We start from the raw sequence: 24,474 nt of genomic DNA, 5'->3' as shown, positions 1-24,474 counted from the left end.
GCGGGGTGTGGGCTAGCCGCCGGTGATGCGGGCCACCGGGCAGCTCTCTCACTCAGGGGACCGGGACGCGCGGGAGCCTGCCGAGACGCAGGGCCCCCCGCGAGGGAGCCTGCCCAACTCTGAGCTGCATTCCGCCCCCAGGCGCACAGACACGGGCGCCCCGCTTCTCCGACCCGCCGCAGCCTGAGACTACGTTTCCCATCAGCCCTGGCGACCGGGGCCCGCACTCGGGGGGCAGGGTCCGCCGTGATGTCTCTTGGGAGGTGTAGTCCCTGGTCCCCTCTGCTCTGCCACCCCTTCATCCTCCCCGGGGGTCCTGGGTCCAGGAAGGGGGCCGAGGCGAGTGTGCCCGTCGGCTGCCTCAGCTGCTGACGCCGTGGAGGTGTTTCAAAGTGCGTCCCTCCCTCTTGTGGGGTCTTCGCTTCCCATCTCTGCTGGGGATTTGGTCCCGGGCTCCAGCACCTCTGCGGTGCTGTCCCGGGTGCTCTGCCCTGACGCCCATTCATTCCGCATCTCTCTGCCCTGGGGTCCCCTCAGTGCTCCCTACCCCAGCTCACAAACAGCCCACGTTTGAGCATCAGCATCCCACTTTATTGTCCAGCAGCCGCGGCCGAGTGGGAGCGTCCGGAGAGTGGCAGGCACTGGGCAGGGGAGGGGGTTCTGGTTCCCAGCCACACTTGGAGCCATGCACGGGCGGGCGGAGTCTACGAGTGCAGCCGGCGGAGGGCCGAGGGGGGCAGCCTCCTCCGCGCGGGCTCCCCACGGCACGCGAGGGCCGGGCTGCAGCGGGGTGAGGGGCGCGCAGCCTCCCGCTGACTCCGGAGCTGGACACGGAGGAGCGGCTCGCCTTGGGACCCGCGTCTGGCACAGCCAACCCCACGAGCCCGTATGGGGGACGGACGGGAGCGGAGGAGCCCGAGACACCGCCGGGAGGTGGCGGCGGTTCGGGCACCTGTCGGGGTGAGGGGTGGGGGCTCGGCACGGCAGAATCTAGACAGCGGCAAGGCCCGGAGTAGAGCGGAGAAGGCTGGGGGGCGCTCCGCGGGGGACATCTAGGACCCACGGAAGGGGGAGCAGCCGGGGTTGCAGCATCCAGGACGGGCAGGGGACGCCTGGCGACGGCAGGTGAGGTTACATCACGGGCACGGGCACGGGGCTGCTGGGGCTACGCGCGTCCGGGTGCACGAAGTCGGGGTTCACGTAGGTGAAGCCCTGGAAGTCCGCCTGGTCGATGCTGGCCAGCACCAGACGGTCTGGGGGCGTCAACGCCGGTGCGGCCCGTGTGAAGAATTTGTCGAAGTTCTCGCCGCTGCGGCCACACTGCGGGAATTGCAGCGCCAGCAGGTGAGCCGGGCCCTGCTGTGGGGCCCACTCCCAAACTACCTGCTCCCCAGCGTGCCCCTCCCGCACGCCCCCGCAAGGGCTCCGCACAGGGGCCTCCCCCGACGTGCACTGACCGGGCGGGGTCTGAACGGGGGTGCGATCTCCAGCCGCTCCAGCCGCTCCCAGTCGATCCAGCGGAAGAAGCCGTGGGCGCGGATGGTGGGCTCTCCGTCAGGCCCTGAGCCCAGGCGCTTCCCAGGGTGCTTGGTCAGGAACTGTGGGAGACACGGAGAGACGGGAAGAGTCCCAGCTGGGGGGTGTGGACATAGAGAGGATCCCAGAGGGGTGCGGGAAGGGGCAGGAGGCGTGAAGAACGCAGAGCAAGGAGGAGAATGAAGGAGTGAGGGTTAAGACAGAGGGAGAGAGGGACCACCCTACAGGGCGATGGGAAGCCAGGAGGAGAGCGCAAGGGAGGGAGAGGCAGGGATCCAGAGGGGCTGGAGTCCCAGAGGGAAACGCAGCCCAGGAAGGGGATGGCAGGACCCAAGGAAGAAGGGATGCAGACCAGAAAGACCCCCAGGCAGGAGGGGGCGGCAAGGATCCAGTGAGCGGACGGGGAGGGGGCAGATATGCGGGACCACGGGATGGTGCAGAAGCAGAGGGCAGAGACACGATCCCAGAGGGAGGCGAGGAGCAAGCTGATGTGGTTGGCTACTGGAAAGCAGCCCTGGGTCGGTGGGCACTGTGTCTGCAGCCCACAAGGGAGACCAGAGACCGGTGGGAGGAAGAGCAGCTGGACGGGCATATCCAGTCCACCTGAGCTGGGGAGTAGGGGCTGCCCAGGACAGCAGCCCGCTGGGAACCCACCGCGGCAGCACCAAGGACAGCAGCCCGCTGGGAAACCACCGTGGCAGCACCTTGCATTGGGTCAGCTTTCCCAGCTGTGTGTGGGTGTGAGGCTGGTGAGGCTGGGAGCCGGGGGCTCTTACCCCCTTGCAGATGGCCACGGCCTCCCGGGAGAGCGACTTGGGGTAGGTGACAGTCTGCTCCATGATGGCTTGGAACAGCTCCTCCTCATCCTCTCCATCAAACGGAGGCTGCAGAAGTGGAAGGACAAGGGGTCAGGGGCCTCTGCACCCTCACTGGCCACAGCAAACATGACCTCACCCGTCGGGCTGCCCAGGCCTCAGCTTCCTCCCCGTCCCGCGCTGAGCTCCTGTCTTTGCTGGGTCATCAGCGGGGTGTGCAGCAGGCCAAGAGGGGAGCAGCCACAGGGAGGACCGGACGGGCACTGCCCCCAGGCTCCTGGGTGGACAGCAGTGGCTACGAGGAGGCCCTGAGCCCCGAGGGACGCGGGCATGGGACAGATGTGTCTTTGTTTTGCACATCTCTAAGTGAAAGGCAGCAACTCCCTCCATGGGGAACGCAGCCAACAAACCACAGCCACAGGCCTCATGCCTTCATCGGCAACAACAGTCACACAGACGCCTCTAGTGTGAGAGTCGGAGAGACTCGGGGCTGTGGGTCATTACTGCCACAAAACGCATGACTGGGCTTCCTGTTTGCCTCCTGCTCCCACGAATTCAGTAACAAGGATGATCTTCAGGTCTGCTCCTTGGCTGTTAAACAGTTAGCCAAATGTATAGTCAGTGTAGTCAAGTTAGATCCAATGAAATGTTAAACGTGTTTTGTGGCTGTATTTTGTGTGATGGACATCTTTTGTAATTCTACTATTTTTTGTGCGTCTGAAAAAAAACGCTGCCATGAGACGGTGGCGGAGGGGTATCCGTGAGCCCCTCTAGACTGTGGAACGGCCCACACCAGAACCTGGTGCAGTGGCGGACAATGGTTCAGGACCACGGACAGCACCACCCGGCCCCAGGCTGTGGCTCTGCTGAGCTCTTCCCAGCTCTCGCCCAACAGCACCCAGCAGACCCCCCTGCAGCCCTCCGCAATGCCGGCTTCTGCCCGGCTGCCTTACCTGTCCTGCCAGCATCTCATAGAGCAGGACGCCAAAGGACCACCAGTCAACAGACTTCCCGTAGGGCTGGTAGGCAATGATCTGGGGAGACAGCAAAGGCAGGGGGTCGCCACTGCTTCTTACCATGTCTGGCTTTCCACTTGAAATGTCCAGTTCTGCCCGCCCCCACCCCCCACCCCCGAAGGCTCTGGCCCCAGGTTCACTGCTTAGGAAATGTTAGGGGGAGGCCATGGAAAGCACACCTTTCTAGAACATTCTTTCAGACTCAAATATAAAGATGTTAACGGCCAAGGTGCATACTCCACCCACTGAGAACATGTGGGTAACTGGCCCTGCCCCTTCGGATGTCACATGTACCACATTCATCCTAGGCATGAAAAACAGGTGCTCCTAGCCCTGAAGAGCTCCTGGCTCAACAGTGGCTGTTCCAGGCAGCCGTCTGGCGCGGTGCTGAAGCTGTCTCTTGGATTGCTACACATCCTGTATGACTCCCAGCTCCACTCCCAAGTCCAGCTTCTGCTGCTGCCCAGCCCCGGAGGAGCAGGAGCTGGGAGCCTGCTCCCCACGTAGGAGGCAGCCTGCTCCCCCGCAGGAGGGCTAGCCTGTGCGGGGCTCCTGGCTCCAGCTGCCTCGGCCGCAGCTGCTGTGGGCATTGGGGCAGAGAGGTAGCAAGTGAGATATGTCTCTGTCCCTCTAGTAAATAATTAGCTTTAAAAAAATACATTTTTCCTTGAAAAAAAAAAAAAACCAGTGTGTTTTCCTAGTTTCCCGGCAGGCGGGTTCTGACCCCAGTCATTTTGCCTTCGCCAACAGTGAAGCCCGAGTGGGGCTCACCCCGGCAGCTCAAGGGGGCACTGCTCACAGAAGTGCCTCCCCAACTTTGACAAGTCAGGGTTTGCTGCCTCCATTGCCCTGCACGCTCGGGGCCGGGCAGTAATCCTGTGCGTAACAGTGTAAATGCTGGAGGCGTGCTGTCTGCCCATCCGGCTCTCCCAGAAGGTTCAGGATCAAACAACTCGGGAGTATGTCCTCCCTGCGTGCCCCTAGATGAGCCTGCCCGTGAGCATGCTCCAGAGACAGCCTCCGCCCACTCAAAAGCAGTTCTCCCGAACACCAGGAACAGGACCTGCCCACTGGGCCTCGGGGTGCCCTCACCCCTCCCTGCCTCGGCGCCTACACCCCAGCTCCCACCGCCTAGGCTTAGTCCCCGCCAATGAGCACGCTCAGGGCTCACACATCCTGGAGGGAGATGTGGCCTGGTTAGAAGGCCCACCGCTCATGGCGTGCCCCCTGGAGCCAGGCTTTACCCAACAGGGACACTACGAAGCCACTGGCCATTAACGCATCAGGTTGCACTGCATCCGCTACAGCTGCTTCCAGGTTACCTCGGGGGCTATGTAGTCCGGGGTCCCGCAGAAGGTACGGGTGGTGGTGCCTGGAACACGTTCTCCTTACACATGCCGAAGTCGGTGATCTTGATGTGTCCTTCCGCGTCCAGCATCACATTGTCCAGCTTCAGGTCCCTGGGGGCGGGAGGGGTGCAGGGATGGTGGAGCCCAGCAGACGGCAAGCCCCTCTTGGAACCCCTTCTCCTGACTTCCCTCCGGGCTGCTCACCTGTAGATGATGCCCTGGTTGTGGAGGAAGAAGAGGCCAATGGCGATCTCGGCTGCGTAGAACCTGCAGGAGCCGGCGGTTGGTCAGGGGGCCCACAGCTCCACCCCGCCCCGGCCGCCCAGCCCCGCCATCTCTCCGGGCTGAGACTCACGCCGCATGGGGCTCCTTAAACTTGCCCAGCTGCTGGATGTGGTACATCAGGTCGCCCCAGTGACATACTCCATCACAAAATACAGGCGGTCCTGGGGGAGGAGAGCGTGGGCCGGGGCTGAGCACGCCCACTGGGGGATGCTAGGGGTCCTGCCCGCACACCAGGACAGAGCGGCAAGGCTGCAGGTCCACACAGCCAGTGCACCGAGGAGGCTACCTGGTGTGCTCCATGGTTGGACCCTGGTCCTGCCAAACGCACTCTTCTAAGCACTGGAGATCTGGCACAGCCCGACTCACGCACATGCGATTCTGGCCTGCTGTGTGGGCATTCCTAACAGCTACGGCAACACCCCCATGCTACACCTAACAGTCTGTTTCTGATTTACATTTTTCACGGAACTCAAAGCAACAGCCCCCACTCAGAGCTAGTTCTGGGCAAGCCCACTCAGGGGACTTTCTCCTCTACTCACTCCTTGGCTCAGAAACCTAGAGCAATGGCCAGTGTTGTGGGTGGCACGTTAAAGCCCCAGCCTGCTGTGCCAGTAGGCAACTCACACGGCAGTACTGTTTGAGTCCAGGTTGCTTCTGTTAAAGCCCCTGGGAAGACAGTGGAAGATGGCCCACGCCCTTGGGCCACTCAGGATCCAATATGCTTAGCCACACCCCTCCATAATATCTCCCCCACATTCTACCCATGCCCACCAAGGGGCCCTCTGCCCACACCCAACAAGGGGCTCTCTCCTCCGCCCACACCCCCCAAGGGGTCTCTCCTCTGCCCACGCCCATCAAGGGACTCTCTCCTCTGCCCATGCCCAACAAGGGGGCCCTCCCCTCTGCCCACGCCCAACAAGGGGCCCTCCCCTCCACCCCACACCTCCCAAGGGGTCTCTCCTCTGCACACGCCCATCAAGGGGATTGTCTCCTCTGCCCACACCCAACAAGGGGCCCGCCCCCTCCACCCACGCCCACCAAGGGGTCCTCTCCTCCGCCCACGCCCCGAGGGGCTCTCTCCTCCACCCACAGCCACTCAGAGCTGGCGGAGCAGGACTGTCTTCTGCGGAGATAGGGCAGCCCCTGCTCCCTCACCGGGGGTCTGGAAGGTGGAGTGGAGCTGGGTGAGGAAGTGGGGCCGGCCCCCTGGCCCTCGGCCGCCCAGCGCCAGCACGCGCTTCTCCACCAGGGTGCAGTCGACGTCGTCGTCCTGGACAATCACGTCCTTTTTGAGGATCTTGATGGCGTAGAGCTCATCGGAGCCTCGGCGCTCGGCCAGCATCACCTGCGCGCACAGGGGCCCAAACGCGGGCCTGCTGGAGGAGCGCAGCGGGCGCACAGGGCACCCCTGGAAGCACCTTGTACCTCCAGGAACCCCTTGGGCCCACAGCCCCCCTTCCCCCGGGATTTCCCCAAGGTTAACCTTGCCAAAACTGCCTTTTCCCAGAACCATGAGGAAGCTGAAGTCGGAGATGTGCAGGCGTCCTGGGCCAGTCCCGAAGAAGCAGCGCTTGGAGTCGGTGGGGCTTGGGGGAGGGGGAGGGGACAGGAGAGGACGAGGGGCCCATCCGCACCCGCTGTGAGAGAGGGGAGAGACGGTGTCCCGCAGTCAGACCCTGGGCAGGGACAGCGAGAGGCCCAGGACAGACAGGCAGGCACAAAACAAACAGGAGACAATCATGCCACCCATCCCCGACCCAGCGCTTGGCTAAGAACTCTGGCTCCACAGAGCGTGGATGGTCCATTTCTTCTTTAACAGGTGGGCAATCTCACATCTGCCATTCATGGAGACACTGCTATGACTCAAAGCCCCTGTGCTGTGGCCTAACATGGAAAGCTGCTGCCTGCATCCCCTATGGGCTCGGATTCATTCCAAGCAGCCCCCACTTCTTATCCAAGTATGGCTGTACCCATGTGGGAGACCCAGAAGAAGCTCCTGGCTCCTGGCTTCAGCCCAGCCCAGCTCTGGCCATGGTAGCCACTTGCAGAGTAAGCCAGCAGCCCGGAAGATCTCTGTCTCTCCCTCTCTGTAAATCCCTGTCAAATAAGTAAATCTTTTTTTTTTTTATCCTTTTTTAAAGGGGACTCAGACACTCAGTGGCTTATCCAAAGTCACCCCAGGGCTGCCTCATGCCGCTGCGGTGGGGCCTGAGGCCATGCACTTATAGTTCCTAGGGGCGTTGGCTACAGTCCCATGTCCACACGGCTCTAGGCGCAGGAGCCTGGGACCGCACGGCCTAGGCAGCCTCCTCAGCTGGCTTTCCACATTCACCGCCATCCTTTGTGTTCTCTACTCAGCAGGCAGAGGGACCAATTTAAAAATAAATAAACCAGGTCACTTCTCCCCCAGGCTTGCAAACCATCTAACAGCTCCTACCTGTGTTAACTGTTCTGTGCGGCTTGCGGAAGACTGCGCCCCGACCGCCCTCACAGCTCTCTGCCCTGGCCCCTGGCCTCACGCGGCCTACACTGCGCCCTCTACCTCACCCCACCCCCAGGGCCTTTGGACGTGCCGTTCCTCCCAAGTATCTCCCAGTGCAGCCCTGCACCTCACGGGCTCTTGGCTCTCTGCTCACCCACAGCCAGCTCCCTAAGGTGGAGCTCTGTGTCCTTCTCCGGGACCCAGGACCGGTGTGCCCTGAGGCCACCTGCAGGAGCACAAGTACAGCTTGCAGTCAGCCCAGCTCTGCTGCCTTGTAGGGGCTGGTGCCCGGGGCCTTATACGCAGCAGAGGCAGCGCGGCCCTCACGGAGGCGCTGGGAAGACCCCAAGCATCCACATATGGTGTTAGAACAAGCCTTGGAGTGTGCTGCTGCCGCTGTGCCCGCCTGGGTCTCCACAGGTGACACCTGCCTGAGCATAACCACTGTGGGTCGTGGACAAGAGATCCCTACACAGCTTTTGCGGCCTGCACTTTCTCCCACTGCCTGTATCCTGTGCCTAGCACAACCCTTTCTCCCGCGGGCCCCTGGCAAGGACTAGTTGGGACTGCGTGTCCTGTGTAGATGCTGGAGCCGCCACAGACAGAGTCACTTGAATCTGAAGCAGGTGGAACACCCTGGGGGAAGGCTCCAGGGCACAAAGGGAAGTGGCAGTGTGCTATAGTTAGGCTTGGGATCCACCTCACCCCACCCCACCCCACCCACCCCACCCACCCCACCACACTACAGCCTGTCATCCACTCCACCGCACCCTGTGGGCTGATGCTTCATGCCAACAATAACTTGAAGCCACATTGTGTATCTCTCCTTCCCGTTTCTCTAACATCACCCAGCATAGAGCCGGCCACACACAATGCCCTTGGCAGACGCTGCCCAAGGCCTCAGCCTGCGGAGCAGGCCCCAGTCGGCAGGGGAAGCCAGAGCAGCGGCCTGCCACCTCCCTTCCCGCCTCCCTTCCTGCCGTCTCCCGCCCAGGCTCCCAGCCGGTGGATGACCGTCCTCTCCTTCTCCCCCCACCCCTTTCCTCCACTCCAGCTTCTCCTCCTTGCTGCTGCTAGAAGTCCTGGCCCGCTCCGACTCGGCCTCGGCACCTGCCCTACTGGCCCTCTCTCTCCCCGCCTCAGGTCTTTCCTAACTCTTTCTGAATTAGGACAGCAAAGGCTTCTCTCAACAGCACCACCCTTGCTCATGGAGGGTTTATTTGTCTGCCCATCATGGTGACCTCCTAACTTATCTATCGTGAGCACAAGCCTCCAGGGGACGCAGCTTTCTGGCTCCTTCCTGGCTTCCAAACATTCCAAAATGGAATCAAAGGGTCTCTGGACCCTTCCTGAACTTGTCTGCAGTTCCCTGCAGGAGAACCATGCCTGTGTACCGAGCTGCTCTGCCAGGATGTTTTTGAAGGAGTTAATGAGACAGACAGAGGGAGGGATGGAGAGAGGGATGTCTCCTGCTCCCCCTCCCTGCCCGGGGAATCCGGGCTCCCTGGGGCCCCTACCACACACCCTCCTTGTCCTGAATGCCTCTACCCTCTCCCCATAACAAGAGGCACGCCCCAGGGGACAACCTCATCCCCCGCCAGCTCTGGAAGGAGGTGAGTGAGCAAACAGAGATGGAAAATGACCGTGATGGACAGACGGGAAAACTCAGGAAAAAGGGCGGGTATCAACTACTCAGGGAAGCCCACCTTGACCCCCAAACCCCCAAGTCAGGGTAGGGTAGGGGATCCTGGAACTAAAGATGGAATACGGGAGGGGAGAGGAGGGGAGGAGAACAGAGGAGGGGAGAGGAGAGGAGGGGAGAGGAGGGGAGGAGAACAGAGGAGGGGAGGGGAGAGGAGGGGAGGAGAACAGAGGAGGGGAGGAGAACAGAGGAGGGGAGGAGAACAGAGGAGGGGAGGAGAACAGAGGAGAGGAGGGGAGGAGAGGAGAACAGAGGAGGGGAGGGGAGAGGAGAGGAGGGGAGGAGAACAGAGGAGGGGAGGGGAGAGGAGAGGAGGGGAGGAGAACAGAGGAGGGGAGGGGAGAGGAGGGGAGGAGAACAGAGGAGGGGAGGAGAACAGAGGAGGGGAGGGGAGGAGAGGAGAACAGAGGAGGGGAGGGGAGGGGAGGGGAGGAGAACAGAGGAGAGGAGAGGAGGGGAGAACAGAGGAGGGGAGGGGAGAGGAGGGGAAGGGAGGAGAACAGAGGAGGGGAGAGGAGGGGAGAACAGAGGAGGGGAGGGGAGGAGAGGAGAACAGAGGAGGGGAGGAGAACAGAGGAGAGGAGGGGAGGAGAGGAGAACAGAGGAGAGGAGGGGAGGAGAGGAGAACAGAGGAGGGGAGGGGAGGGGAGGGGAGGAGAACAGAGGAGGGGAGGGGAGGAGAGGAGAACAGAGGAGGGGAGGAGAACAGAGGAGAGGAGAGGAGGGGAGGAGAACAGAGGAGAGGAGGGGAGGAGAGGAGAACAGAGGAGGGGAGGGGAGGGGAGGGGAGGAGAACAGAGGAGGGGAGGGGAGGAGAGGAGAACAGAGGAGAGGAGGGGAGGAGAGGAGAACAGAGGAGGGGAGGGGAGGAGAGGAGAACAGAGGAGGGGAGGGGAGAGGAGGGGAGAGGAGGGGAGGAGAACAGAGGAGGGGAGGGGAGAGGAGGGGAGGGGAGAGGAGGGGAGGAGAACAGAGGAGGGGAGGGGAGGAGAACAGAGGAGTGGAGGGGAGGAGAACAGAGGAGGGGAGGGGAGAGGAGGGGAGGGGAGAGGAGGGGAGGGGAGAGGAGGGGAGGGGAGAGGAGGGGAGGAGAACAGAGGAGGGGAGGGGAGGAGAACAGAGGAGGGGAGGGGAAGAGAGGAGGGGAGGAGAACAGAGAAGGGGAGGGGAGGGGAGGGGAGGGAGAATGAATATCAATCCCTCTCGGTTCACAACCTCAGTGCCACTCACCTCGTACAATTCCAGGGGATAGTTACAGGCCTAGAGGAGAAGCAAAACCAGAGTCAAGACCCCAGGACTAGGAGGGGATTAACCTTGAGCATGGCTGAGGGGTCTCTAACACCCCCAAGCCACAAGATAAGAAGGCAGCTACAATTGCCTTCAGATCCTGGGGCTAGACTCCTGGAAGAGCCGGGCAAGGAGCCCCAATCCTTCCGGGAATTATAGTCCCAGGACCAGCAGGGAGCCGGAGCAGGGGCTGGAGGGTGAGACCACAGCTGTGCACTGTGGGACGCTGGGCTGGGCTCCCCTGGGGAAGCTGGGCTCCCCTGGGGAAGCTGGGGTCCGGGTACCTCAAACTTCTGGAGGAGGCTGCAGTTGTCAGCATCGGCCACGGGCACATTGTAATATTCCCCCTCCTCCTGGTTCAGTAACTTGTACCTGACATACAGACGACGGAGACCGGGGCGGGGACCAGGGTGGGGAGCCGGGCACCCGGTGGGCGGGGAAGAGGCAAAGACATCCGAAGGGGGGAAAGAGACACAGCGAGACGGACACGGAGATGGGAAGAGAGAGAGAGAGAGTGAGATACGGAGAGAGGAGGAGGAGCAGGAAGAGGAGCAGAGCAGAAGGAAGAGGGGCAGGAGGAGAGGTGCTGCCAGGTCCTGAGAGAGACAGCGGCCTGGAGGGGCGAGACCACACACAGATGGAGACGGTGATGCCAGCCCGCCCCCGGCCCCGGCTGCTCCTCACCAGCCATCCACAGGCGCCTTGAGCAGCTCCGAGACGCCAAAGGACATGGCACCCATGAAGTCATTGCGCGAGGTCCTGTCCCAGTCCCACACCTCCACGCTGAGCCTGCGCTCCACGTCGCCCGGCTTCAGGTTGCTGCGGGAGGGACCGGGCGGTGAGAGGCCATGCTTCCGGCTGAGTGAGGGCACTGCTTCTGAGCCCCCCAAAGTGCTCTCTGACCTTCAGGGGTACCCAGGGCCTTGGGGTCTCAGAGCTGGCCTGGCTGTTGTCCCCAGCCCCTGTGTGCTGGACGCCTTGCCCTCACAGCCTCCAGTTTGCTCTCACTTCTGCTCTCCGCATCCCCCCACCCCACTGCCACTTGGTTGGTCTTTGCTGCCACCTCCTGCCCCGTGTCCCTCTTGGAGACCCTGTCCTCTGCCTCTTGGGTCTCCTGCACTTGGACACCTCCTGCCGGCCACTAGGGCCCTCAGATCCTTCTCTGCTGGTCACAAGGCCTCCTTCCCGTCCCCCCCTGAGGCTCACAACACAAAAGTCTCGTTCCACACGGGGTTCAGCGTGGCCTTCACCGTCCGGGTCTTCTGCTTGGTCAGGTTTCGAGGGTCTGGGATGAGTTTGAGCTTCACGTAGGGGTCAGACAGGCCATTGGGATCCATAGGAATGAGATTTCGAGCCTCGCCAACTGTGAGGGTGCGGGGAGGACACACTGTCAGCCCTCCCCTAAGTGCTGAGGCCGGTGCCGTGGCCACAGGTTGAGCTGCTCTGTGGCAGGTGCAGGCATCCCATCCCGCCACAGACTTGAGTTTCAGCTGCTCCACTTCCCATCCAGCTCTCTTATTAATGTGCCTGGAAAGGCAGCAGAAGATGGCCCAGGTCGCTGTGCCCCTGTACTCATGTGGGAGACCTGAAGGAAGCTCCTGGCTCCTGGCTCCTGGCTTCAGCCTGGCCCAGGTCCGGTTATTGCAGCCACTGGGAGAAATGAACCAGCAGATGGGAGATCTTTTTCTGCTTCTCCAGCTATCTGTTAACTCTGCCTTTCAAATAAGTCAATCTTACAAAAACAAACCAAAAAAAACATCTAAGCTTTCATCTCTTTTCTCACGATCCTACATCTCTCTGGTAGCCAGGACACTAGAAATACCCTCTCCAACCAGCAGCCCTGTCCTCCACTCCAGCAGGGGTGGGGGGACCCGCCCCCCACCAGCAGCGAGCAAGCTCCCCTCCTAGGCGAGCCAAGTGGTGGGAGGCGGGACTTTGCACTGGGCGAGGGTGTGACTCCCCAGCCAGTAGGGCCTCACCGGTGATGTGGATCTCATCCGCAGTGGGCGCGCGGATCTCCAGCTGCAGGCGCCCGCGGCGCTCCGTGTGGTCCACCCCGCACAGCGAGGGCACGCTGCGCACGCAGCGCCGATGCACGTTCATCTCACAGCCTGGCAGGGCAAGAGCGGGGGCTCAGAGCCGGGGACCCCTCCGCAGCCCCTCGCCGGGGACCCCTCCGCAGCCCCTGGCCGGGGGCCCCTCCGCAGCCCCTCGCCGGGGTCCTCTAAGCACCCCCTGGCCGGGGACCCCTCCGCAGCCCCCTCACCGGGATTACCCCACCCCCTGGCCGGGGACCCCTCCGCAGCACCTGGCCGGGGACCCCTCTGCACCCCCTGGCCGGGGACCCCTCCGCAGCCCCTCGCCGGGGACCCCTACGCACCCCTGGCCGGGGTCCCCGCCGCAGCCCCTCGCCCGGGACCCCTCCGCAGCCTCCTCACCAGGGTCCCCCCCACCCCCTCGCAGGGGACCCCCACCCTGGCACTCACAGGAGCATTTCATGCCCTGGTGTACTAGGCCGTAGAGCAAGGAGCCACAGTGGTCGCAGAAGGTGGGGCTGCTGTAGCTATGTAGGCGGAATTTGTGCTTGTTCCGGGGGTCCTGGGCACAGAGACACGAGGCTGAGCCAGTGGGTGAAGCCCTCACTGCCCCTCTGCCTGCTGCAGCCCCACCGTATTCAGGCACAGCGTGAATATAAGTGATGATAAGCACTGAGCTCATCATCTATAAACAAGCCCTTGCTGCTTGGAATTCCCTCGCAGAGAGAGGGAGGGGACTGCAAAAGCCTTTATTCAGAGAACACATCCTATGGCAGATGGGAGCCGGTGGGCTGCAGGGGGCTGAGGCAGGGAGGGGGCTGCCCCTGAAAAAAGTGTCAGGACAAGGTGTATTTGGACACCATGCAGTGGTGGCAACCTCCCACACCCCCCAGCCTCTCCCCTACCCCCTTGGAGGCCCTAGGGCTCTGTCCACGGCATGGTGGGCTCTGCCCGAGCCACGTGTGGGGTGTGGTCAGGAACGCCTGGGCTAGCAAGGGCACGATGCTCCATGGGCCTCTCCCGGGGATATAATGACAGATACGGTCATTGCGGGGGATCTGCCCCCGCCGTGGCCCTAAGTCACACTGAGAGCTGGGTCACTCCCCAGTCACCACTATTCCCCAGTGCTGAAGCTCCACCGCCTCCCCTGTCTGGTGCTTATCAAACAACCCGTGTCTTGAAGTGCAGCTCCACACAGCGCCCTGATAAGCCTGCATTTAGGATGCTGCAAAGCATCTCCTGCCCAGGGCGAGGCAGGATGCTAAACGCCCGGAAGTCAGCTTCTTTCTAAGGAGGCATGGCTAGGATTTACATGGACGGGCTTGGGCTGGGTGCCGAGTCTCCCAGGATTCTCCACAGACCCTCCTGCGGCACTGTGTGAGCGGCTGTGGGACCGAAGCCTCCGCAGGGGGCCCACCGTGCCAGACCACCGTGCAAAGGAGGCAGCCCTGGGCGCTCGTGGGGCCCTTGGGGACCAGATCTCGACTCTGCCCACGACCCTGCTACGGGGTCGCAGGGCACCTGGTCTTTTTCACAGCCTCAGCTTTCCCTTCTGTAAAACGGGCCCTTCAGCGGGTCTGACGGAGATGCTAGGGAGCGCTGCTGCTGCTTTGAGCCGAGCCCCCGACACCCGCCACTTGGGAAAGCGCTCCGTGTAGGGGAAGGACCCCCTCTCACCCCTCCTTCCTCCTTCCTGTCCTCAAGGACCGCCTACTTTATCAATAATCACAAATATGGTGTTTGGGGTCCTGAAGTGGGACACATAACATGCATGCCTGGTGTCTGCCTCAGAGAGCAGCCCCTGTGCCCCGTTCCAAGGGTCAGGAAACCAAGCAGCAGTGAGAGGTCAGCGGACCCAGGCACGGTGGTGGGCACTAGAGCCAGGCATGACTGCTGAGCCCACGTGTACTGGGGCTGGGATTCAAGGCTGGACCTCCTGACTCAGGTTGGAGCAGAAGAGGGAGACATTATGGGGCCAGTGGCAGCGTGCAGCCAGGGCCACTCCCAGGAGCACCTGACTGGGCAGAGCTGCTGTGGCTGGGAAGGTGAGGCCAGCATAGTGGGTGCAGCGCTCAGCAGATGTTCCACGATGCCACACCTTCTCCATGACTACATGAACCTTCATTCCCTGGACCGACTGGTGAGATGCCCCATGCCAGTCTGCGGCTCTGTCTCTGCCTCCCACTTCGTGGCATTCCTGAGCCGGAACGCCAAGATTTCCTGGGGCTGTCACAGCAAGCTTGGCACTTCTCCCTTCCCTCGACTTGATGGCCACTGACCACATGTGGCTGTCGGACGCAGGCCTGTCTGGGCATGGCGGAGTTTGGCTTTCCGCAGCCCCAGCAGTGCTGCTTTGGGCGGGCAGTCAGAGCCCGTTAGAGCCGACCGCTCTCCTGGCGTGTGCCGTCAGCAGCCTCCTACCGCAGAGCGGGGGATAGAGGCTCAGAGAGGCACCAAGGGAGGCACGGGTTCGGCCGGGCGTGGAGGCTGTGTGCATCTGAGCACGCACATGTGCTTGCGTAGGGCAGCCTCCCGGCACACACGTGTGTGTGTCCACTCGGGGTCTCGCCAGCTCCCCTCGGCATCTCCAAGGCCTTCTCTGTTGCGGTCTCTTTCCCGAGGTGGGGGGGGGCTGCATCTCTCTCAGTACCTCCAGGCCCCACTCCAGGCCCGCCTGCTTTTTCTCTTCATGGTCTGAGTCCATCAGACTCCCTCTCTGTCTCTTCTCAGGATCTTGGTGCCTGAGTTGATTTCTCTCTCTGTGTCTCTTGCTCCTCAGCTCCTGAAGAAATCTTCCACTCACCCTGCCACCCAACATTCATCTCTGATCCCCTAACCCATGCCTCCTCTCTGTCCCCCACCTGTGTCAGTCCCCTCACATTCCCCCTTTCCAGGCCAAGGGCAAGGAATCTGGGCCAGCCCCCCTCCCCGCCCAGCCTTAAAAATAGCAGGAGAAATTGGGACGGACGCCGAGGGGGTGAGGGCGGGGGCGCGGCCCGAGGAGGGAGAAGCAGGTGTGTGGCCACTCACGTCCGTCTGGGGGCCCTTCCCAGCGCCTGGACACTCGAAGGTCACAAATTCGTGGCATCGCCGATGTACCACAAAGCTGCAGACTACAGGGCAAATCCACAGAGACAATGAGACAGAGAGAGACCCTGATGGACAGATGGCCAGAGCATGTCAGAGAGGGAGGGGTCCCGGCAGAGCCAGAATCAGAGAGGAGGAGACCAAGACGAGAGGAAAGAAGGGAAAAAATCCCCACTGACAGCCAGACACGGGCCCTACAGGGAGAGACCAGATCGCCGGCAGGCGGGGCAGACACAGCCAGCAGAGTGGCACTCTCAGGGCACGAGTGAGTCTGGGGGCGCCATCAGCCACCCCCCCACCCTGACTCACTGTTCTCTGCAGTGGCAGCTGGTGCTTTGGGACTCGCCCCCCCTCTTCCGCCCCCCCAGAACTGCCAGCCGCCCGGCCCCACCCACCCATGGGTGACCCCACCCTGCCTGCCCCCCAGCCTAGGACGGCTGGTGTCATCATGGCGACTGCCGGCAAGGGGGGAGATGGGGGGCTCTGACTTTGCATCTCCAGCCCCTTCCCCCCCACCCTTCAGCTCCTCTTTTCCAAATCTCTGTGTTCCCATGGCAACAGATTCTCCAAATATCTGTCCCCACCTGCAGCCGGCCGAGGGAGGGGCCCGGCACCACCTCCGCGGCGGCCCCACCATCGGAGCTGCCTCCCCACCACAGGCGGTGGCTCTGCCACACCCCCCGCCCCAGCTCCCCGGGGCCTCTCTGGGGACCGCAGAACACGTGTGTCAGGCAGCCGCGGCTGTGAGCCCCCGCATCCACCCTCCCGGGGGTCCCGGGGGTCCCAGGGGTCCCAGGCAGGCTCTTACCTTGACATTGTAGGCCCTGTTTCCCGATGCCCCTGCAAGAGTCACGGACGTAGGCTCAGGGCAGTGGTGGTCCTGGGACCCCCACCCCTGCCGGCCACAGGCAGTGTGCATGCTCTGACCCGCTACCCATAGGGTCGGCCAGGCTGCACCCTGGCCACCTTCCCTTTGTAACATCTCACACCTCCGTGAGTCCAGGACCCGATATTCTCGGGGTACACCCAGGAAGGAGTCCAGGCTCCCAGACCCAGGCGTCGGGGAACCCAGGGTGTTCTCCCCCACGTCCAGGACCCCAGCCTCCTCCCTCGGCCCCAGGAGCCCAGATCCTTCCCATCCTGGAACCCTGAGCCCTCCCCCTCACCAGATGAAGTCGGTGCAGTGGCTGCAGAAGGTGGGCTGCTTGAAGAAGCGGGCTGTGAATTTGTGGCTCTTGACCTCGTGGACCACCTTCTGCCTCAGGGCCCCCTTCCTGCAAAACAGGGGCCGGGGTCCGCCCTCCGAGTCGCCTCCGCCGGGGCCCAGACCTGCCATGGCACCAGGGTCCTCCCTGCCTGGGGAAACAGGTGGGAGCGCGAGAGCTGGGGCACACTCCGCGGGTGCCGAGCGCGCCCGGCAAGCGCAGCCCCGGCGGCGGCTCCGCCAGGGGGAGCGGGCGGGCGGAGCGCGGGGCGCCGGAGGAGCCCGCGGCACGGGCGGCGGGCGCTCCGGCTCCGGCTCGGGCACCTGCTGAAATGTGGGAGCCCCGGGTGTAGGGGGGGAGGCGTTGCCATGACGACCGAGGGGCGGGGTTTCGGCTTAAAGGCGCCCCCCTCCCTAAGCGCCAAGGAACCAACGCCCTCCCACCCCCAACACGCACACACACACACACACACACGCGCGCGCGCGCGTGCGCCCACCCGCTCTGGGGGCCAGCACGCGACCCTCTACCCACGAACTTGGCACTGGGGTCCAGTGCATTTGCGCCTGCACGATAGCAGGTGTGTGTGTGTGTGTCTTAATGTCTATTTGTTTAAATTCTGTTACTGCCAACAGACGGGTCTAAAACTTGCATATATTCATGGGCCCATGAGCTCATTCTACCCTACCCACACCACATTCTGTGAGCCAGGGAGCTGGCGGCCTGTGCTGGGCTTTTCCACTTCTGCCGGCAGTGCTTTTCACAGCTGAGTAATATTCTGCTGCTGACCCAGAGGGCATTTTCTGGATCACCAGTGAGTGGCCTTCCCTTATGGCTGCAGTGTCAGGGGTGCCGGTGGGCTCCCTGCCCCTCCAACACACGCCCAGCTGCGGGATTGCCGGATCTGATGGCAGCTTTTCTCTCTCCCTCTCTCTCTCTCCCTCCCTCTCTCTGTAAATCTGCTTTCTAATCAAAATAAATACTTTTTAAAATATCGATGTATTGTTGCTTTGGGTTCCTTACATATTCTGATGTCTGCTCCTCCCCCTTTCTCTGAAGGTTGCCTTTCCCTGCTGCCCTGACGCTTGTCTGAGGGGCTTTTCCTGCTCCTTCTCCAAGCCTGTCCCTCCCCGGCCCTGTCCGTCCCTCCCCGGCCCTGTCCACCCTCCCTGGCCCTGTCCACCCCCCCCCCGGTCTTGTCCACCCTCCCCTGCCCTGTCCGTCCCTCCCCGACTCTGTCCACGCTTTCCGGCCCTGTCCGGCCCTATACACCCTCCCTGACCTTGTCCACCCTCCCTGGCCCTGTGCACCCCTCTCCGGCCCTGTCCGCTCCTCCCTGGCCCTGTCCACCCGGCTCTCCATCACTAGGCATCCCCCATCGCCCTGTGTGTCTCCCCTAGCGGGCGTCTCTCTCCTCCGGCCCTCTCCCTCAGGCTCCGCGCCTCTCCCGAGGTCGCCCCCCTCGGACTCGCCGAGCGTCCCTCTGTCACGTTCCTCCCGGCCCGGGTCTCGGCCACACGGCCATCGGCTCCGGCCTCTCGAGCCTCTCCGTCGCCTCCGCCCCTTCCCGCTTGAGCCAGAGCCACTCTGTTGTCACGGGCAACGGCGACCCGCTGCAGGCTGCGAGCGCAATGCCTGCTGGGACTTGTAGTCCGTGTCTGACGTGGCTGCTCTCCACACCCGTCAGAGAACTTTCCACAGCGGCACCGGGGGCTCTGAACGCCCCACCATGCCCTTTCGCTGGAATATTCGTGGACTGGGGATTCTCAAGTTGAAGGGGAGCTAGGAAGAGTCTGAGTGGTCCCTGAAGTGTGGGGTCTTCTGGCCTTGCGGCCACCTCCCGGCGTCTGTGGCAATCGCAGGACATGAGAGTTGGGTGTGGGGTGGCCGGCAAGCTGACCTGGGCATTCCACCGCGTTCTAGCCCCGATCCTGGCGGATTCTTTGCCAGGTCACCAATGTGTCACTCCCCGGGGTTCTAGAAATGTCCTTTCTGGGGCCTTCCAGAAGGTTGGAGCCAGCACGAGGATGGGGGTGGTGTATGACCCAAACGCCCTGGGGAAGCTGAGAATTGGGGTAGAGGCCAGCTCTGGGATGGGCGCGGCGGAGAGAAGAGGTGGAGGGCTTTTGCTTGCCTGGATCAGTCCCAGCTGCTCCTGGCCTGTCTGCGGGTAGCTGCTGAAGGGGGCTGGTTACTGCCTGATGGACGTGAGGGTCTGCCCAGTCTGCGCAGGCGGGGGAGACTGACAGCAGGCGGAACTCAGCTGTGCTCTGCTGTCAGCCATGGGGGGTCAGGCGCACAGATGGAGTCACGGGCGGGACCTCGGGCAGAGACCCCCGCCCCGGACCACGCCTGCAACAGTTCCTTTAGGTGAGATGGAGCGGCAGGACCAGACTCACGTGTTGGAAAAATCCCTCCTGGGGCCCAAGCTGGGCTGGACATAGGTCATAAGTGGGGGCACAGGCTGGGCAGTAGCTGAGGTGCCGTGAGGTAGAAGTTGAATCAGACCAGACATCCAGGGATGGCGTTTCCAAGCAGACACCGAGTGAGGAGGGGAGGTAAGAGTGCTTTGGTCACAGCTCTGACGGGAACACTGAAATGAGCTAAGAGTGGGCGCTGTGACCCCACCGCCTGCAGTGCACGTGGCTCTTGCTCAAGTCTTGAGTCCCGGCTGCTCCACGTCCGAGCCAGCTCCCTGCTAACGCTACTGGCAAAGCGGCGGAGGACAGCCCGCGTGGGAGACACGGAGGAAGCTCCTGGTTCCTGGCTTCCGCCCGGCCCAGCCCGAGGGCTTGCAGCCATTTAGGCCGAGATCGCTCAGTAGTTCTGACTTTGAAATAAATAAGTCTTTAAACAATAATAACAAGATCATCTTAGAGGGAAGCTGCTGACTGCGGGTTGGGATATTTTTTTCTTTCTGAGGGGCTTCTGGGACCCCTTTTGCTGAAGCAGGCCCAGATTGGGCACCGATGAGGCCAAGGCTGTCTTCCCCCATCAGACCCAGAAAGCTGGCCCGCCTCCCGCAGCTGCCCCCAAGAACACAGCACACGCCAACCTGTCTTTGATCTCTGAGTTTTAAAAATATGAACATGATGGATGTGGGGGTGATGGAGGGTGGGAGGGACGCGGCTTTTCTCTATGACGGATAGTAGGAGCTGCGGGAACCAAGAGCTCCAGGGAATTAAAAAAAAATAAAATACATATTTATACATTCATATATATATGTCACATTATGCATGTGAGAACCCGAGAAGCAGGCAGTGGCGGCAGCAGCAAAAAGCGACTAGCACACAGACACACATGCAAGCGACGAGCGCCCCTCCTTCGCATGCCAGCAGCCCCCCATCCCCGACCCTCCACCCCACCCGACCTGAAGCACAGACTTCCTCAACAGGGCCACCCTACTGCTCGCCTTCGCCACCAGGCAGGAAAGGAAGGCAGGCAGAGGGTGCCGGCATGGTCACCTGCTCATCGACCCTGCCAGGCTAACTGTGACCTTGACATGGGGCTGGAGGGCCACACCCCTGCCCCCCACGAGTCCTGCAGACCATGCTTTCCCGAGAGCACAGGAAACAGCAGGAAGAAAAGGCGACCTCCAAACCCTCCCTCCCCCGGCTCCCCCCCAGCCTCCTGCAAGACAGCCTCAAGGCAGTGCAATTTTTCTTATAATAAACCTTGGCAAAAAATTTCTGGAGTCAATGGCAGGCAAGGCTGAAAGCCAGGTGGGGCTGGGGTCTGCGCTTGAGGTCTCCCGCCCTCTGGGAATTATTGGTGACCAGATTTTTTTAACTTAAAGGGGAGGTACAGGGTACACCCTTCTCCCCTCTCCTCAGGAGAGAGCACCCAGCCAGCACCCCTCCCCAGACACACACACACACTAAGGCACAGCTAGGGCGGGCAGGCATGCTTTGGCAATGAGCCCCCAGAGGAGGCCAGTGGCATGAACAGCTGCAAGGGGGGGGGGGTGGGACCTGTGAACTCAGCACCTTCGGAGGTGGGGTGAGGGACAGGGGACAGAGAAACACGTCCCAGGGCTCCAGAGGGAACAGGAGGGCGGGGAGGGGAGGAAGGGAAAGACAACAGACAGGGCAGGCTCACGGTGGCATGGTGAGCCACCCAACAGGAAGGAGAAGAGGCAGAGAGAACAATCAGGAAGGACAGAGGGGGCAGGGGCGGGCAGAGGAGCCTCGAGAAGAGAAAGTTGGCTGGAGGCGGCCCTGGGGGGGCCCCTGGCGACGGTCAGACCTTGACGAAGACCAGGCGGGCGGAGTAGACCAGGTCGGCCACATAGGCCAGCAGGTTGACGGCCGTGAGGATGGCCACGGCCAGGCGGCGGTCCCAGGTACACACGTAGTGGGTGTGCGAGTAGCCACAGGTCACATCCCTGGCCCGGCGCGGCTGGCCGCCATACTTCTCATCGAACTGGTAGAGGGGCCAGAGGACCAGGGCTGTGGCGTAGAGCAGGACGGAGAGCAGGGCCAGCCCCGACAGGAAGCTGGGGAAGGGGATGGGCAGCATGTTGGTGCAGTCACCCAGGTTGAGCAGGATGGCCACGGCCGCCAGGATGAAGCAGATGGCATAGACGGCCACGCACCACTCCAGGGCCGGCTGATGCTGGTAGAGCTCGGGGCCGCTGATGAAGGTGAAGATGACGCAGGCCACGAAGGTCTCCAGCACCTTGAGCAGCCCCGGCACGGTGGCCATGTAGCCCGTGACCTCACCGGGCCGCGCCCGGGTCCAGGCCACTTCGGTGGCGTAGGCCAGGCAGGCTACACAGGAGAAGGTGGTGGCGGCGATGGCGTGGTCCCGGGAGCGGCCGTGGGGCATGAACTGCACGAAGGTGGTCGGGTAGATGATGGAGGCCGAGAGGCAGAAGAGGGCGGCGTAGCAGGCGTACGTGATGGGGAAGTTGCGCCAGGACAGGGGGAAGCGGGCCTGCAGGCCGCACAGCTCGACCAGCAGGATGACCAGGGTCACGGAGAAACAGAAGCACCACGTGAACATGGACCAGTTGCCCATGGGCCCGTACCAGGCGTTCACGCTGGCCACAAGCGAGAAGGCAATGCAGGTGGACAGCAGCTGCAGCAGACGCAGCAGGCCCAGCGGGTGCATCAGCGCCCGCGGCGAGCCCACGATGGTGGAGGACCCCAGGCCTGAGGACGACGACGTGGTGGTGGTGATGGTGGTGCGCGTCACCGTCACCGGCATGGCTGGGAGAAGAGAAGGGGGCGTGTCCTGCTCAGGGCCGGAGCATGCAAGGCCAGGGCTCTGGCCGGTGGTGGGCTGGCACAGGGTGAGGGGCACATGGCCACAAACACGCTGGTCCCCAGGATGTGCCTACTTCCAGCAGACCACACGCCCTAGGCTGCCCTCTCTGTGTCGCCAATTACCAGCAGTTCAGAGAAAGTCCCTTCGCCATGTGTCCTGGGTCAGCTTCCTCCCTAGAGGCCTCCGGGGTGATGAGTGTCTGGGACCCTGTGGCTGGACTTCCTGCTTCCCTCAGGACCCTGAGCTTGACCCCACCTGTATGCCCTCTCCATAGCGCTGCCTGGCCGTTAGGGACTCAGACTGTGACCTGCTGACTCCCCCTGGGGACTCCTCCACCCTGCCTGGTTTCAGCCGCAAACCTAAACCCTAGGAGGCCACGTCTTAGCCAACTTCCTTCTTCCAGTGGCAGGCACACAATGGACAGACCACAGATGGCAGTCCCAGCCCAGGCCCGCCTCTCTCAAATACTGTAGGCTGGCCAAGGGACGACTTCCCTATAAACCCAGGCCCCAGCCCTCCTCCCTCACACCCAGGGGTCCAGCCCCTCCTCCCTCACACCCAGGGGTCCAGCCCAGCCCCTCCTCCCTCACACCCAGGGGTCCAGCCCCTCCTCCCTCACACCCAGGGGTCCAGCCCCTCCTCCCTCACACCCAGGGGCCCAGCCCCTCCTCCCTCACACCCAGGGGTCCAGCCCCTCCTCCCTCACACCCAGGGGTCCAGCCCAGCCCCTCCTCCCTCACCCAGGGGTCCAGCTCCTCCTCCCTCACACCCAGGGGTCCAGCCCAGACCCTCCTCCCCCGTGCACTCACCGGCGGTCTTAGCAGAGGCCCAGCAGAGAAGGGACAGACGGCCCAGAGGCGGCGGCGATGCTCACACACCCTGGAGCAGCTGCTCGTTGCACCTGAGGGGAGGGATACGACGTCAGTATCCAGTTCCTCCCTCTGGCGCCCAGGGCCCGGAGGAGGAAGATCCGGTCTCCACACCGGCGCCCACGGGGAGGGCGGGCCTGGAGAGGGGCGGGCGCGCGAGCGCGGGGGCCCGGCTGGCCGGGCGAGGCCGTGCGCGCAGCCGGCGCGAGTGGCCCAGGGCGGCGGCTGCGGGGGAGGGAGCCGCGGCCAGGCCCGGCGCCTCCGCACCTTATAAGGCCTTGGGTCGGCTCGGCCGGCGGAGGCGGGGCCGGGACCCCCGGCCTGTGCGGGCTTCGGGGTGGGGGCCGGGTCCTTGGAGGCGGAGGAAGCGGGGAGCCCGAGGCTCCGCAGCCTACACTGCGTGATTGCGCGGCGCGCACCCCGGCAAGGGCCCTGCGGGAGGAGGGGCTGGCAGCGGGGACCACCCCCCCGGCCGGGGAGCCCCGGGTGCGCGGCCAAGGGACGGGCTTGCAGGCCACGGGGCGGCGCGCTCGGGGACGCTCCGCCCACCGTCCGCGCGCTCGGGCCGCCGCCTGAAGTCAGAGCTCAGGAATGCTGCGGGCAGGGCGCGCGCCGCGGGAGGAAGCCCGCCTCCGCCGCCGCCCTCGCCCACCGCACGCCCCGGCTACACCCAGCCAGCCGCCCGGCGCCCGCCCCGTCCCCCGGGTCCCCTGGAAGGGGAGGGGTCGGGAAGGCTGGACTCCAGCAAAATGACCACCGCCGAACCGGGGACCCCCAGCTCCAAGCAGCTCCCCTGCAGTGTGCCGGAGCACAGTTGCCACCTGGCATCCTTGCCCTCAGGCTAGGAGTGCGCACCCAGCCCCTCCTCTCTCAGACCCCGGAATGCGGACCCCAGCCCCTCCTCTCCAAGACCCACGGAATGCGGACCCCAGGCCCTCCTCTCCAAGGCCCCCGGAGTGCAGACCCCAGCCCCTCCTCTCCAAGGCCCCCGGAGTGCAGACCCCAGCCCCTCCTCTCCAAGACCCCCGGAAGGCGGACCCCAGGCCCTCCTCTCCAAGGCCCCCGGAGTGCAGACCCCAGCCCCTCCTCTCCAAGACCCCCGGAAGGCGGACCCCAGGCCCTCCTCTCCAAGGCCCCCGGAGTGCAGACCCCAGCCCCTCCTCTCCAAGGCCTCCGGAGTGCAGACCCCAGCCCCTCCTCTCCAAGACCCCGGAATGCGGACCCCAGGCCCTCCTCTCCAAGACCCCCGGAGTGCAAACCCCAGCCCCTCCTCCCTCAGAACCCAGAATGCGGACCCCAGCCGCTCCTTTTTGAGACCCTGAAATGCGGACCCAGCCCCTCGCTCAAACCTTGGGGTGCAGACCCCAGCTCCTTCTCCCTCAGAGACCAGACCCCAGACCCTTCTCCCTCAGACCCTTATTCTCAAATCCTAGAGGCCGACCCCAGCCCCTCCTCAGACCCCGGAGTGCAGACCCCAGCCCCTCCCTTCCCAGACCCTAGAGGCAGACCCCAGCCCCCTCGTTCAGGCCTGCGACCTGTG

General features: G+C 63.2%; 2 protein-coding genes across 2 annotated transcripts; both read right to left on the bottom strand.

Moving 5' to 3' along the window:
* Window positions 1-1,076: 1,076 nt before the first annotated feature.
* Window positions 1,077-17,078, bottom strand: PRKCG (protein kinase C gamma). The gene is given in 21 exon segments (XM_058674592.1): window positions 1,077-1,320; window positions 1,458-1,598; window positions 2,313-2,420; window positions 3,305-3,385; window positions 4,690-4,745; window positions 4,748-4,827; window positions 4,921-4,983; window positions 5,072-5,129; window positions 5,132-5,162; window positions 6,149-6,346; window positions 6,485-6,592; window positions 6,594-6,638; window positions 10,416-10,445; window positions 10,757-10,844; window positions 11,157-11,291; window positions 11,679-11,835; window positions 12,452-12,583; window positions 12,959-13,070; window positions 15,539-15,621; window positions 16,404-16,435; window positions 16,762-17,078. Coding segments are annotated over 21 exon segments (2,097 nt in total). The 5' UTR covers window positions 16,932-17,078; the 3' UTR covers window positions 1,077-1,131.
* Window positions 17,079-20,959: 3,881 nt separating this feature from the next.
* Window positions 20,960-22,949, bottom strand: MYADM (myeloid associated differentiation marker). The gene is made up of 2 exons (XM_004596943.2): window positions 22,875-22,949; window positions 20,960-22,007 (listed from the first exon to the last, which is right to left on the bottom strand). The coding sequence occupies exon 2, from the start codon at window positions 22,003-22,005 to the stop codon at window positions 21,037-21,039; it is 969 nt and encodes a 322-aa protein (XP_004597000.2). The 5' UTR covers window positions 22,006-22,007; window positions 22,875-22,949; the 3' UTR covers window positions 20,960-21,036.
* Between the last annotated feature and the right edge of the window lie 1,525 nt (window positions 22,950-24,474).

Source organism: Ochotona princeps, chromosome 16, assembly GCF_030435755.1.
Source record: "Ochotona princeps isolate mOchPri1 chromosome 16, mOchPri1.hap1, whole genome shotgun sequence".
NCBI lineage: Eukaryota > Metazoa > Chordata > Mammalia > Lagomorpha > Ochotonidae > Ochotona > Ochotona princeps.
This window is presented reverse-complemented; position numbering and strand designations above follow the sequence as displayed.

Coding starts and splice junctions, on each gene's coding strand:
- MYADM (XM_004596943.2), bottom strand. CDS start 22,005: ATGCCGGTGACGGTGACGCGCACCACCATCACCACCACCACGTCGTCG.